We start from the raw sequence: 15,490 nt of genomic DNA on the forward strand, positions 1-15,490 counted from the left end.
TCACACAATATTCACAGCGAAACTTTATTAAACTTGTAGCTTTATTAAATATTAATAATACAGTACAGAAAGAAAAACAGTATCAAATCAGAACCAGCGTTCGACGAACTCCGTGTGTAGTAAAAAGAATGAAACAGTCTGGTGGCTACTGCTGAGCTTATGTAATGCGTGTTGAACCACTGCCTATCTGTAAGTCCTGAATTTGGCTTTGTAAAGATTCGTTACGGAGCTACTGTGTGTTTTTTGGAAGAATTCGAAACAAAACGCAACGTTCAAAATACTTTTCACAAATGTGCTCTAGAGTCGCAAGGACGAGAAGACAGTGCCACGGTAGCAAAGTTCAGTACAAGTGGTGTGTGGATACCAGTACAGACCAAGTTCTCATTCTTAATTTAAGAATTTGCTATGCATCACCGTACCAAGCCATAGGCAGGGGTGCTCATAGTATATCGAAACTAAGTACAGTTAATGTTATGAACAATGAAACAAACTGCATGAGATACGGGTGTAATAATGAAGTATTTGTGGTGAAGATATTTGCTCCGGAGCTTGGGAAGCGGGATCGATCGTAGGGCGAGTGGTAGGGTAGGTCGGATGAGATAGGAAGATGCAATAAATAGTGAAACACACAGCGTGGCGGCTGTGCGCTGCTTGCCGGCACTCAAGATCACCTTAGCCGGTCATCATCTCCATAAACTCTGCAAAATAGGTTGTAAAGGAAGTGTGAGAGGGTTTTATTAGCTTTTAATGCGAATCTTCCCAGCAAGCGGTAAGTGATTTGCAAAACAGTTTGCAAATGCAGCTTTTGATGCAGCTGTGAAAATCGGCGGAATGCAATGGCATGTGTGTCGTCAGGTGACGGTGGCAATGAAATGGATGCGAACAGCTGCATTTCTTGTGTTTTTGCGTGTATTTGTACACACCGATGGAGTAAGACGTTAATGGTTTCTTTCACCAGCCGCGCTTTCGGTGTCGGAGGTTTTTATGTTTTTCCGGAGGGAAATTAATCGACCCACGGGAGACTCGAGCGCGATGTGGGTAGTGGTACAAAAGACATCTGGATGAAATTTGAAAGGAATGTCTCACTTTGAGCTGCTCCCGGCAGTAGGTACGTTGAAAGATGTAGTAAGGTGAGCGTTTGAACGCTGGACAATGACACAATAAGGGTATGGGAAAGTCATGCCACTATTTTTAGACAACTCTGGTGGCCTAATGTATGGAAAATCAAACACGACGTGTAGTGGTTCCCCTAACTTCTCGCAGTGTGTTCGTTCGGTTGAGAACCCTTTTGTCAACGATCTATCTTCGCTGATCTTCTGTTCGAGATCTAGCTGCTTTACAACCATTACATGTTCGACGTTAAAACACGAAACATGCTTTAACTATAATTGAACCAAAGGCAATGGCTGACTCGGTTGTCGCCTCGTCACAGGCCAAAGCAGACGATGATTTATGGCACAGTGGGACGAACCGGGTGGATAAAACAGTGTCATAATTTGGAAAGCGTCGTCTGAGCTCGGATGTAATTTATGTGCGAATAAAAGGCGCGCCAGAAGCAAAGTAGTGTTCCCTTCACACCACGACCCACTTTAGGGGAGGATAAAACTCACAATTTTACGATTATTCCCAACACGCGGTTTCGCAGTGCTGATCTCATTTCGATGTCCAATCAAGCCACAGACAAACGAACCAAAGAAAGCCGGATAACATATTCGCAACCATATCCACATAATTAATGTTGAAAGTTTTTAAAACAACGAGAAACGTTCCTAAACCCATTAGGAACTATCGTTTCGATGCTCTTGATGAGAAATTATTTTCCTCACAATCAATTTTTCGGCATCGATTTTTCCGCGAGCCGCGGGCTAGAGAGTTGGGCCGGAAGTGTTGTTTGCGCAACTCCCGCGGCGCGGAGTCAACGTGGCTGTGTTATTATTAGCATTTATGAAATGTTTATAGCAAGCGCCGTCTGGAGTGGGCCTGGCGGTGGTGTGGCAAAACATCACCCGGTTGGAAAATTCAATTTTCGTAGAGGTTTATTTGTTCGGTTTTTCGAGATAAACATCAACTGTTCCAATTTTCCACGGCGGAGGCAATGCGGGATCTTGGTGTGTGAGTTTTGTATTCGTGCAAGGATAAAGCCAAATGAAACAGAACCGCTGTTGAGGTGTTTGGCGGCAAACCACTTACCATCAAAGTCAACCGTACCGGAACCGTCCGAATCGATCTCCTCGATCATCATGTCCAGATCCTCGTCCGTAAGCTGATCGTCCAGCTCGCGCAAGATCTCCCGCAGACAGGTGGTCGGAATGAACCCATTGCCCTCCTTATCGTACAGGCGGAACGCTTCGCGCAGCTCCTTCTGCAGCGCTTCCTCGTCCTCCTCAACGATGAACTTGGCGGCAAGGGTCACGAACTCGGCGAACTCAATCTGTCCAGACTCTGGTTAGTTTGAGAGTTAGGGGGGGGGGGGGGGGGGGGGGGGGACAAAAAAAAGAGAAACGGAAAACATCAACAAGTGTCAGCCAAAAGATCACCCGCCCTCTAAACTTACTGTCCTCGTCAACCTCCTCGATCATCTCCTCGAGGATCTTGCTGTTAAAGGGTTGACCCATCAGTCGCAGGATTTCCGCCACCATGTCGGATGAGATACTGCCTGTCTTCTCGCGATCGAAGCTGTTGAATGCCTTCTTCAGGACTGTGCGTGCAAAAGGGAGATAGATAAAGCCGGGTAAGAAACAGCAACACTGTAGCTGGGCTGCAGCTAGTGAATGATCATTAATAAGAGGCTAGCTATACACGTCCTTCGCTATGGGGCGGATTAGCGTGTGCCGTTGCCAACAATAAATTCCGCCCAATTAGCGTCGTCAATCGGGCGAGACAGGCTCGATTTAATAATCCGTTCCCACGTTCCATCCCGTCAGCGGTCGTATAAATGTTCTTTTTTTTTTGCTCACGCAAGGAGCAAGACGATGAGATGACTTGGTGGAACACACATGATGCACGTTCCCAAATCATCAGTTGTAATGGTTGGCCGAGTGCCAACGGTGTGAAAGTGAAAATGGTCTACCGGATCGTCATGAGGTGCGGCGTCGGACATATTGGGCGACCGTCATCGTTGCTGAATCATTTATCGTAGAAATGTAGTGTACGATGGTTGCCATATAGTTTTAATTACGGCACGGCGGCGGGGAACGCGTGCCGGTGGGATTCTTGTTGCTGAATGTTGTAATAAATGCTTACAATCAAGCGAAAATGAATAGTTAGACCGTGAAAGACTGACCGTCTGGTCGGTTGTGTATGGCGGTAAAGCCTTTACCTGGTGGAGGTTAATGAACTTTGTAAGCGAAGAATAACAATGGTACTGATGTGATGTGTTCCTGATTTTCCTGAAGGAAAAAATAGCACGAAGGATGGTTAAGTTCAAATCCTATCTTTCTTCTCTGGATAAATGGTGTGTTAATGAACACTTTTACTTGATATTCAGACGAACACAACAAAGTTCAAGATAATGCTCATTTATTTACCAAACAGCGTTATTACTACAAAGAATCGAGAAGTTACTTCAGAGATTTAGATTGGAACGTTGCCCATTGGAACAATTTTAGTGGCGGTGGTTAATGTTGCTCTCAAGTTTAAGGTCCAGACATTTAGGACTAACTCATGGCCTATTGAAGCTCATATAGCGAAAACCGCTAAATATCTAACTTCTTCTAACCTGAGGATCTTCGTTCTCAAACTCAGGAGCATGGTAGTTGTTTTTAAGGCAATTTATCCCTACGCAATCACCCAACTCCTCAACCCCCTAAAGATCATCACTGAAAGGTGATGACTTTTTACAACAACACCAAAAAAATCCATCCATCATGCATCATCCGTTCCATTATCTGGGCCAATCAACGCTTCAAATAGGAAAATAATTCACTTTTAATTTTCCCACCAAACAGCTACCCCAGAGCTCGATAAATACATTTAGCACCTTTTCCTTTTAACACACCAACCTCAAACCTCAGTAGGCGGTAGAAGGTTGGAGTTAAACCAAACAAAACAACAGCAAAAAGACTTCCATCGCACGAAATACGCACACTATCCATCTCTTTTGCGTGGCGAAGAGCATGAAAAAAAGACAACCAACACACGATGCTTATTTTTGGAACGGTTACAAATTTTGGATCGGTTTTGTGGAAGCAAGCAACCACAAAAAAATAGGGAAACACGACTCATGGCAAAAATTACCATCGGGCACGGCTTTAAGCGGGAAGCGAAGAAAATGATGAAAAGCCAGCCCGAAACCGGTCACTCTATGAAACGGTTTTCATCAGTTGCTCATTAAACAGTACGACTCCCTCGGGGTGAAAAAAAGAGAACGGGGGAAAATGCCGTGTTGAAAACTGGAAAAAACGGGCGAAAACATCAACAAAGCAAGCTATGGGATGTGCGCGCCTGTGATGATTCACGTGCAGCCAGTCATCTGGTTGTTTCGTCGGATGTGTTTCGGTGGATACGCTCCGACAGGTTGGCAGATCGATAGTGATCGCTGCTAAGCGATGAATGATGGCTGTCAAAACATGGCTTACTTAGCCGCCGGGTGGAATACGTGTACGGGAATACGGTTGTAAACAAAGCAACAAATGGAAAGGAGTCCTTCTTCTTGGCACGAGTCAAAACAAAACTCATCCGGTTTGTGTTTCCCTTATGCGCGTACGACCGGATACAGGCAATTAGTCACATGCGGCTTGCGTTTGAAATTATCCGTACGCTGTCACCTTCGTCCACGAGACCTTGAGGCCGGTGCGTGTGTGTCGCGTGTCGTCAGCGTGGGTCGCACTTTGGCACACAAAACATAGCACAAAAAAAAGAAACACACACATACAACATGTGAAAACAGATGGCGCCTCGGTGTAATGTGTAACAGCACCAACGTCATACCGTGAAGGGGGTTGTTAAATGTTCCACCCCCGTATTCCCTATTGGTCAATTTGTCGTGCAAAACTGTAGCCCGGTTTATTTTTTTTTCTCTCATGTGTCATCATCGGCGAACAGATCGAAGCAGGCGAATTATTTGATTGGAAACCCGTCGCTAATACTCACTCGCAATCTGCTCTGGGGTGAGATCATCCTGGAACAAAAAAGAAAATGGAAGAAAAAAGGAAAGTGAAACTAAACCACGCTTCTTCAAATCTTCTTAGCATACGGGTTTGACAGCATGTCGGTATGCTAGAAATGTCGCATTGGTCACTTGTTGTTGGGTTGTAACCGAGTGTCAGATTCCCTCCCACCACGACTGGGGGCGCGGGAGGTGAAAGTGATTCGAAAATTAGAAAACGAACTTGGCTGACCTGGATTTTCAAATTTCATGTAGCCATTTCTCTAGTGTCATGTAAGGCATTCTGTCAAATACGTCACATGGAATTTATGTTTTAGCAATGCGAAGGGAAAAGAATGCAAGCTACATGGAGACGCCTGGTGTTTTTCATAGTTAGTGGGAAATTTTTCATTAAAATGATCATGTTTATCAGCATTTTTAATTTTAATTTGCGTAAAGTATGCAGATAAAAACACTGATATTCGCACTGATCTACACTTCCATAATAATTTACAAATGAACGCTTAACGAAATTCATGATTTTATCTATTAAAGAATTATCGGAAAATTCACGTTGAATAAAAAATATTTACATAATATATATCAAAATATTTTTAAACCCCTGTTTTGAACTGAATTTCTGTAGTATATCACACATAGCACTATCACTACAAATTCACGTTTATTTGAGTAATGAAACAACTAGTTCATTGGAACAAAAAATATAAAACGCCCTCGACTCCTCCTTGGTTACATTTTAAACAATATTTATCATATTGTTCACCAACAAAAGAAACAAACGGAACCACAATTCACCCCGTCTTCTACTAACCATGACTAGTGTGCTTGCTTTTGCGGGTTAAAGATCACTGAAAGCAAGTTATCAACCGTCGAGCCGAAAACGTTGGGTCGAACGAATTCTCTCACTGCACTTGCACTTGGTGGGGGACGAGTTGCTTCCGACACGATCGTCCACTAGCGACTGATCGTTAGAACCCGATCGCTGGATCTTAATTCACTTTCTCTTCACGCTCGCCGTAGCAAACCGTAGGCCAAAATCGACACAAAGACACACTTGTTTGTTCTGCCCTCGGACGATTGCCCGATATGTAGTGGTGTAGTTGATTTCGGCTTTGACCAAAATTCAAAAGCGCATGGAAATCTCCTGTTCCAAAAAAACGATGTTGTATTGCTGCTCCCTTCGGGTGCCTCTTCCGCTTGTCGCCTGGCGGTTGCAAAATTTCCCAACAAACTATCGCTGCCCACGGCCGTACCGTTCGTTTTTATTAGCTTGTTCAAATGGAACACTCGTCGTGCCTTCTGCTCCTCTTCCCAGCGTATCGCGGGACTGTGGAAAAGGAAAGGGATCGCTGCCAGTGTGTTTGTGCTTGATGTGCGCACACACGATCGCTTTACTGCGCGTGTAAACTGCACCAGCTAGAATCGGACCCAGAAAGCAGCAGCATTTTGTAGTGTGATTTCGCTGTGAGGGAAAATTGGGACAAACATTTCCTCAGACGCTCATCGTTCAGCATCACCCACTCGAAGCGTACGATCATTCCTGCCTGTGTGTATGCATGTGTGTGAAATGGGTAAACACAACCAGACGGACGGCGATCGTGTTCGCGTTCGTGCACGGTTCATTATAGCTGTTTTCCACCTGTGGAAAATCGGCCCCCAGTGTCGGTGTGGTGTTGTGCACGATCACCACCTTCATGGAACCGAATCGTGGGTCATGCTTGTATCGCCGTTAGCCCACTGCACTGCCAAGCTGCTGCGACAGGGTGCGATGGCGGCCAGTTTCCGTACGCAGTGAGATTTTGACCTCACCCGCAGTCGTTGCAGTCGTTGTTGTTTGCGATGAATGTGCAAGGTGGTCGGCGGAGATGGAATGGGGCGGGAAGAGTGTGGAGGAAGAGATGGCGGTGAGGGTTAGGGTCAAACGATTGTAAACACGGTCGTGTCGAGAGTTTTCCCTCACCCGTCTTGGGAGGCTTACAAGGGAAAGATTGATGATCTATGATCGTACTCAAACTGTCGTCTGTTCTGGACGTCCGGGGACTTTCCAGAAGTCGTTGAAAAGCGCGGTTTAATTTTTGATTGAATAGGAATGAAAAGAAATACGACAAACATGTAATAAATATTAGAATATTATCCATGTATCAAACATTAGTGTTTGGACCAGGAGTATGAATGATTACTTATTCGTTATAGACTATTGAATTAATGGGATATAAGTATCTAACATCAGTAATAAATTATTGTACGGCTGGAATGGGAACAACTAATGATTTTATTGCACATTTTATGAAATAACCAAGCTTTGAAATCTTATCATTAGTGGACATTTTTTCAAGCCTAAAATAAACCATTTCAAAAACCACCATAGCGCTTTAGCTTCGTACAACACTTTTTGCCAATGCTTATGGCTTTGGCAGCTATTACTCCATCATCTAAATTTTCCACTTCTCTCCACTACGTCAGAACCATAAAAGTTTGTCCCAAGTCTAGAAAAGAACATGTCAGCTTCCACTGAGTGCATTCATAAATTCCTAGACATTAAATCTTTAACGACGCGACGCATTTCTTTCAAAGAAATCTTCCGCACGAGCTGCTTTGCAGTGCCCCGACAGTAGTAGTGAAGAAGCGCAATTATCATGGGTGATGTTAATTTGTTTGCTTGTTTTGTTGGTTTTGTTTGTGTCGTTGGGAGACACGATGAAAAAAGAAGGAAACAAAACCAAGAAAACGATATCAATGAAGAGCGAAATCTTGCGGGGGACAACGCAATTCCGTTACTTCTAGAATATTGGCTACGCACACGCCGCATCAGGAACAATGGTCGATTGTTGTTTTGTTGTCGATGTCAATTTCAACTGGGTGCCTGAGAGATTAACTTTCTTGAGGAAAGGGTGGAAAGGTGAAGTTTGTTGATCAACAAAGTGGACAACGCGTCGTGGCGAATAATGAAGGGCTGGTCATTTGAAATCGGCTAGAAAACTGTAGTTTTATTATCGTGACCCTGTACACTGCAGGAACGGAAAACAATGTACGAGAAAAGCACGTCATTTGTTCGATGATGATGGGATCGTCATAGCGCACATAGTCACACAATGCAAACAAGGAGAAGAAATCGTGACGCGAAGATGAGTCGAGCCCCACAAAAAAACGGATGAGATTAATCGAGATGCACTGCCGTGACAGACGACATTCCGTAGGCTAAGCGTAAATCGTTCAACCGAAAGGGGTTTCAGGATGTACTTGATCGTGAACCACTGTCCACTCTGACGATCATCGGTACACGGAAAACTTACAAACCAAGCGTGAAACAAATTAATTTCACATTAAAAAGCAACCAAAAAACCATCCGCAACTGAATGGGATGATTTTGCATCCTGTCTCGGTGGCGTTTCGTCGCTGGGGAATACGTCGGCAACAAAGTGTACGGTTGTTGTAGTTGGCGTACAATTTCATCTTTCGATTTTTTGTATTCTCTTCAATTTCCTCCCGCGTGTTGGGTTTGTTGTGAGCACACGTGTTGTCGTTTCGGTACGTCGTCTTGAATGATGTACGGTAATGAGTATTTTCCCGCCACTTTCGAGCCATGGCAGAATGGCGATGCGTTATTTGTCTAGTGCTGCTGTGGATGTGGGTGCAAAGAGCGCACAATGACCCACGAGAGAGAGGCAATAAACAGTATACAGTTGAAGTATATGAAGAAGAATGACAAATTACAGTCGGGTCTAAGACCATTATGACAATTATTTTCGGGAAAAAAATGACAGTAAGGTAGACGATGGTCATTGTAGATTAAACGCGCTGTGATGAACATTTTTAGTCATTAATCATGCATGAGACTATTAACACGAGATTCTCTCTAACTAAATGAAGCGAATATCAATCGAAAGTATAATCCATTTACTATTCAAAAAGGACAAAAAGGATTGTCGAATCTACATTTTGCAAAGAAAGTATTAAACTCTGAACTTTCCAGTGTCTGTATTCATAATTTCCACTTCATTAAAAACGATCTGCCTTCTTTTACGCCCAACACATGGCAAGAGCTTCAAGAAGCATCCAGCGGTAAAAGGTCGTCTCTTTTACTACACGGTACCACTCCACATGCACAAGATTGACAGATGACAGTTGCAAGTGCAAGTGTACGTCCAGCACCCTTCGGTGACGTTGCTCGGTGCCAGGCGACCGGCGAGTTTATTCGAATCGTTTAACTTGTTCAAGGTTTCTCGGTCGCACTGCCACAAAGTCCCGCGTGTTGATTGACTCAAACGAACTGTGTGGTGATGTATATGGAGATATGGAACAAAAACAAGATCCACAGTGGGTCAGGACTTACATTGTCCGAAAAGTGTCTGGTGTTATCTTGTTTCGCCATTTGCCTTATTGTGGGTGCCTTCCATGGGAAAAATGCAGCCGTTTCCATCATCCGTTGCCAACCGACGGCAGTGCGGAGAAAGTGTGGAATAAAAATAGCTTCCAATGCACCGGTGCGAACTGGATTGCGACTGAGGGTGCAGTGCGCATACATAGTAGGTATGCACCCGGACAGTTCCTGCCGAAACGCACAGGGATGTGCAATATGGGTCAATGTGAAATGGCCACGTTTCTCGAATGTCCGTCGGGATGAATGGACCCCATTGTGCGATAGGATGTCCTTTAATTTAACGAAAGGCAGCCAAGTGTGGCCAAGTGTGACATTGATGGCAGGTGTGCAACAAGAGAAGAAACCCACACTGGAAGTAGTCCGTCCACATACGGCCCGAATTAGTCATGAGTGAAGCGAATTGTGTTTATTGCTTCATTCTTACCTTAGCTCATAGCTCATGGCACACACCTACGAGCGTATAGTCGGTTTTTGACCAAACTCCGAGCTGCACTGCCTCATTGTACTGTCCAGCGGCGGCAGTGACAAGATGTTCAAAAATAATCCCAACACCCAACAGTTGTTTCTGCGCCCGTGTTTGCAAGCGACTGTAACACCATGGAGGCTGTGAGCAATGGTCGTGGGGGCGAAAAAAGACACGCACCTAAACTGTAGCATTCGTTTATTTACATTGTGTACATTACGCTTAATCATAATATTTATTGGCTATTCTGCGCGGAGCCCGTACGGCGGGCACACACCGGGGCCGGGTCTTTAGACGCGTGACGCTTAGACAAAAGATTGCGCTAAACACCTACGAAGTAGCGCAAAACATGGGAGAGACGCGACCCATGCGATCTTCTATTGGTCCCCAGAGAGGCCAAACAAAGCATGAAAATGATCCGGCCATGGTAATTAAACATAGTAATCTATGGTCCAAACAATCGACAGGTTGACCAGTCGGACAAGGCGTGCGTGGAGTGCTGACTTTAAATCCACCCAGCCGACGGCCATATTGGGAAACATGAAGCTATAACATAAGCTCACTAAAAGGTTGTTTTGTAAGGAAAATTTATTACCTCTTTAAAACGCCTAAATGTATGCAATCTGCATGAAAAAATCATCTTTGAAAATTTAATTTTAGCTAGTAGCTTAACAAAAGTTTTTTTCCCTCAACTAACGAGCCGTGTCTCCTGGGAACTATCTGGTCCAAGAGAGGCGAAGGTTTGTAGATATCGTGCAACAACATAGCACCGTCCGCTTCTGGTATTGTTGTCTGGCATAAATCAACAACTGTTGTGATCTTCACATGCGCTCTTGCCGAATGGCCACCAACCCCCAGTGGGTGTACTGCGAGTGAAACGCTTGAAGATCTTCCGATGGGAACCGAACGTGCTGAAAGGTTGGGGGTTTGGAAGATTCCAAAATATCCATTTCTCCAGACACAACTAATCTGCGTTGGACGTGTAGCACATAGCCGGTTCTTCGCGCTTCCACAAGGCTAGTTCCAGACGGGGACAAATCTTCGACGGGGCCAACCAGCAGGAACATTTCGTTTATCGCTTCTCGGAAACGGTTCAGGACGCATAAATCATAAAGAGTTGGATGAGCGAGCTATTTATAAAGTCCTCTGTACGATCGTCACCTCTGCGGTTCGCTACGATGACGATTACACAGCTTCATTTTTCATTGACAAACGAAAAAAAGGAAAGGCAAAGAAGAGAAGCCATAATTTTTGTATCCCGTCCTTTTAAAATTGGAATAGACACCGACTTGTCTCGCGCTCTTGTTGATTTGTTTTTTTTTTTTTATTTTTATTGTCCCTCACTTTTCGGGCGGGCGTGGTGGGTTGGCTGTTTGTGAGACTTGCTGACGCTGCGCGGTCGATTGTCCCGCGGTGATGATCGCGTGCAAGGGAAAGTCGCTGAACTTGGCGTGTGAGAGGGCGGCGGAAAATTAGACGTCGTCACACTTGAGCGACCTGTTGTGATCCGTGTTGTGAATCACCTTTCAACAGAGTTGACAGGTTTGTTACACGCCAGCCATGTGACCGACGCAGGGGAAGATAATTGCTTTACTAAGATGTACATATTGCTGTAAAAGAGTGATCGCGATGCGTTGCCAACGCAGCGTAACAAACTTTGATTTTCCTAACAAATCTTAATCCAGATTTGGCTGCTAATCAAGGGATGAAATGAGAAAGGAATTATATAGGGGACAGAGAGCAGATAGAGGAAATAGGCAAGAAGCCAAAATTACTTGCAAGCCTTTTGAATAAATTTCAAGTAGATGCATATTCAATGGAATTGGAGAAAGTACATTGGAATGAAGAGCGGCGTTACAGTTACTCATCTCCAGACAGGACAAACGATATTAGGGATGGAATTAAGACAGTTGGTACACTTGACTAGCTCAAATGTTTGGTTTGTAGATCGCGTTTCGAGAAGATCGCGATTATATGCGACAATTCAAACCGCCACTATGTCTTCAGCCCATTCATATCCATCAGCACAGCGATTATTTCTTTGTACTGGTAATAAATAGAACCTCATGGCGTCTGTTTTTTTATTACGTCCATAGTGTAAGAGATCACAATTAGCAGCCCATAAAATGGTGGCAATCTGTGCCAGCTGAGTGATTGTGTAATCTTTTTTATTGTTACCATCTGCTTCGATTTAGTTCCCCGAAGCAGTTCGACTTGAAACGCCTTGAAATATTTGCAATTTTTTATTCGGAGAAATCTAAATGCATTTTGCAAAAACTAGCAACATCATGGTGTGACGATAATGATGTGTAATGATGCAATTTAATTTGAGCTTGTGCATGAATGCGATCAAGCAATCTTGTGATGATGAGTTTTCCTTTTCACACGTGCCATGTGTGAAGAAAGAGGAAACATAATTTTGGCTCAATTTATGACATCCAACAAGTTGCTCTTGATCTTGAATGTTGGTGCGTTCGAGGGGTTGAAGATGGGGAAAAAGAAAATGGGGAAATGAGACGCACCCTCTGCTGGGTGAAGATGAAATGAAATTGCATACTATCAGGCGTTGATCGGTGGAAATGAAACGAAATGGTGAGCAAGGAAACTCACGACAAAACAGAACAGTGAACGCGGATGATTGCAGTTTTGGAGTATTTTTTAACTGCTTTGCGGTTCAAATATTTGCTAAAAATAAGAGCTCGTTGCACGATTACAAACAATAAGCAGATTTCTTTTAAGGTTTCGTTGGCTTGAAATTTAAAGCTACCTCAGCATTGGCACGTCGTTATCGGGCGGCTGTGGCGCGGATGATAGGTACGTCGTAAAATACTCAATGAGACCCACTCAACACATCCTTTTTCCTTCGTCCACTTTCACGAACAAGAAAAGGCCACCAGCAATAACGGGGCTTGTTTCTAGCGTATCACAGGTTTTACGAGCTCAAAATGGTCGGCTCCGATGAGGAAACGTGGGGTGTGCACGCCGAGGCTCCACATCCCCTCCAACCATTTACTTCGCCCGATGGAAAGCTGAAAGCAAGATTTGCACCGAAAGCAGCGCTATCGGAGCAATATTTACGACTGCATCCACTTCAGCTCCTGATCGGGCATCAGCACACTCGGCCGCGTCTGCTTCAACCTCGGGCCAATCCGGGCATGGCTTTGCTTAATAATCGTAAAGCTATAAAATTTAATCCAAATGGATGCGTGTTTTTACGTCGGTCGATGGGATGTAAGTTTTGCCTTTGCCGGTCATATAATTTTTTCTCAAGTTCCAGGGATCATTTCAAGCTGGAAGCGCCAACAGGCTCCAGCAGATGTGGAGAAAGAGGTTCTGGTCTATGAGTGATTTATTGAACATTGAGGTATGCCATGAACGGTTTTCTTATCGGTGTGGACTTGACCTATCGACCACCGTAATACGCCGAGGAAGTCGGAGAGGCAATACACTGCCAACAAATCCTTTTGTGTAATGGTGTCATTCATTATTTAAACACATCTTGATTAATGGTGGAACCAAGCCGGCACGAGCAACAAGTTTATGGATAAAAGAAGATGCACATTAATAAGGTCGTTTGGCGAGGAGCGATGAATTGGGCTGATTTGTGAATCAGATTGCATTGACTTTCAGGAAACTTTATTCACTCTGAGCTACTAAGCATATCGAACAAGTATAATTTTATGTATTTTCCCCGTAGAATTTCCGTTTTTAGAAGTTTTATTGTTTGCAATATGTAAGTCATCCCTGAACGGTTGACTGTTACGGTTACATTGCTTTGAATGTAGTCCGTGCTATGAGCAGTCTCCAAAAATCTCCTTGACACTGCCACTATTCTGAAGCCTACAGGAGGAACTCAAAACATGCTTCAGAATGGTTTCCACTGCGTCGACCATAAGCAAATGGGCCGAGTGGTTAAGCTCCGTCTGGTATTATTAAGCGAAGTTTTTGGACAAAGTTCTGCCAAACGGGTTGCATCATGTCCTGCGACCTTAGGGAATGAGCGCACCGAGAGCAACATCGAATAGGCAAAATGGAGAGGGAGAGAGAACGAGGGTGAGCAAAAGAAAGAAAAAAAGGAAAGTTTGTCGCAAACACAGAGAGTGACTTTGTTTCCCTTGAGCGCGCAGATGACGAGAAAAGGGGATAAGGCCCACCAAACTCTTCCCAGGGCTTCCCGGTGGGGTTGTTTTCCCGGGGTTTTCCACCGCACTGGCCGTGCTGGGCTCGAGACAATCAAAGCACTTTCCCTCGGGAGAACGTTTCGGTGTGCGGTGGGAAATCGTACGACCAATTCTCAAACGGTTTGTGCTTTTCTATGCCAAACTTTTCATTTAATGCTGCTCCCGGTTTGCCGTACCGTTCCTTCGGTTCGGTTCGATTCGGTTGCGTTCCCTGCCGTCTCTCCACACCTTTTGTCGAGTCCTCTCTTGTGATGCTGTCCTGGCTGGATGTTTCACAATGGCAAGTATTAGCAGCGATAGTGTGGTTGTAGTTGAAGCGGTTGTTTCTACTGGCAGCATCAGGAAGCTATTAATAGGATTATGTTATGTGAACTTTAACTTTTCCCGACGGCCCGGTCCTGGTGACGTTTGTCGGCATCTCCGGCGAACGGTTTGGGTCAACGTTTATTTGTCTAACGGTAGAGATGGGACAGAGGGTGGCGGAGAATATGCGGATTGTATGGGTTCCGCTTTTGGATCAACTTGCGTGTGGCGCTCGTATGGAATGGAAAAACGCAAATGGAGAGTAAGGACTTGTGAGGAATGCAGCTTGATGTGGGTCGATTATTTGGATAGTAAGGATGTGAATGTTCTGCAAGGGGGGATACTATTTGTACAATTTGGGTTTGTGAAGTTGGTGCGAGTGTTAAGTAGTGGATTTGAAGTCCTAATCTAATTATCGGTGGTTAATGCGGTGTGATTAAAGAACATAAAAGTTAAAGATAAACGTTTGCGAGCTTAACTGTAGATGTCTTAAGAGAGTATTAAGCTCATCTTGCATGTATTCACATTTTATGAAGCCGCATTTGCTGGCTCCAAAAATATTTTATTCCATTGCTATGTTTTGTGATTTATAACTGGTGGTATAACAAACTCCACCATTTAGAAAACAGCCTAAGTTCATGCAATTTACATTACATGTAGCCTTTAATAAAGTTTAACTTAACAAATTTATTTAACTATTCGTTGTGGGAGTCTATTTCATATGTTTCACGCCATTGCAATATATGTAATATGAATCCATTTGTTAAAGAAACATTTTCATTGTATGAAAACATACATAAATTGAGTAAACGGTACGTTTAATCAGAGGGGTACTTTGATTGAGCTTTTTTTCCTTTGCGGGCGAAAACTTGACAGTCCTTCGCGCTTTTTCGCCCTCGCGTCAAACTTCCTGACATTCAACACATAGAAACTCTCGCGGCACTAACACTATCGAGGAAAAGTGAGCTGTGTATCACAACCATGCTCAGCCTCCGCCAAAAGTAACTCATTTGCCAAACACAGCACGGAAACCACTCACCAGGCGCCTCTATCTG

The 15,490-nt window shown here is 44.2% G+C and overlaps 1 protein-coding gene across 2 annotated transcripts; it reads right to left on the reverse strand.

The window, feature by feature from the left end:
- Positions 1–26: 26 nt before the first annotated feature.
- LOC128305241 (troponin C) lies at positions 27–8,297 on the reverse strand. Of its 2 annotated transcripts, none has more exons than XM_053042607.1 (5): positions 8,283–8,297; positions 5,092–5,119; positions 2,555–2,698; positions 2,191–2,442; positions 27–698 (listed from the first exon to the last, which is right to left on the reverse strand). In XM_053042607.1, the coding sequence occupies exons 1-5, from the start codon at positions 8,295–8,297 to the stop codon at positions 673–675; spliced, it is 465 nt and encodes a 154-aa protein (XP_052898567.1). In that variant the 3' UTR covers positions 27–672. The 2 variants fall into 2 exon arrangements, with proteins under 2 accessions (XP_052898567.1, XP_052898566.1); XM_053042606.1 differs by lacking the exon at positions 8,283–8,297 and adding an exon at positions 5,919–6,057.
- Between the last annotated feature and the right edge of the window lie 7,193 nt (positions 8,298–15,490).

Source organism: Anopheles moucheti, chromosome 3, assembly GCF_943734755.1.
Source record: "Anopheles moucheti chromosome 3, idAnoMoucSN_F20_07, whole genome shotgun sequence".
Classification (NCBI taxonomy): Eukaryota; Metazoa; Arthropoda; class Insecta; order Diptera; family Culicidae; genus Anopheles; species Anopheles moucheti.

What these genes read in the sequence shown, in the direction of transcription:
- LOC128305241 (XM_053042607.1), bottom strand. An exon ending in CACCCCAGAGCAGATTGCGA is followed by an intron (nt 2,699 to 5,091) that starts GTGAGTATTAGC and finishes TTGCACGCACAG; the next exon opens with TCCTGAAGAAGGCATTCAAC. An exon ending in CGGTACGGTTGACTTTGATG is followed by an intron (nt 699 to 2,190) that starts GTAAGTGGTTTG and finishes CCTATTTTGCAG; the next exon opens with AGTTTATGGAGATGATGACC.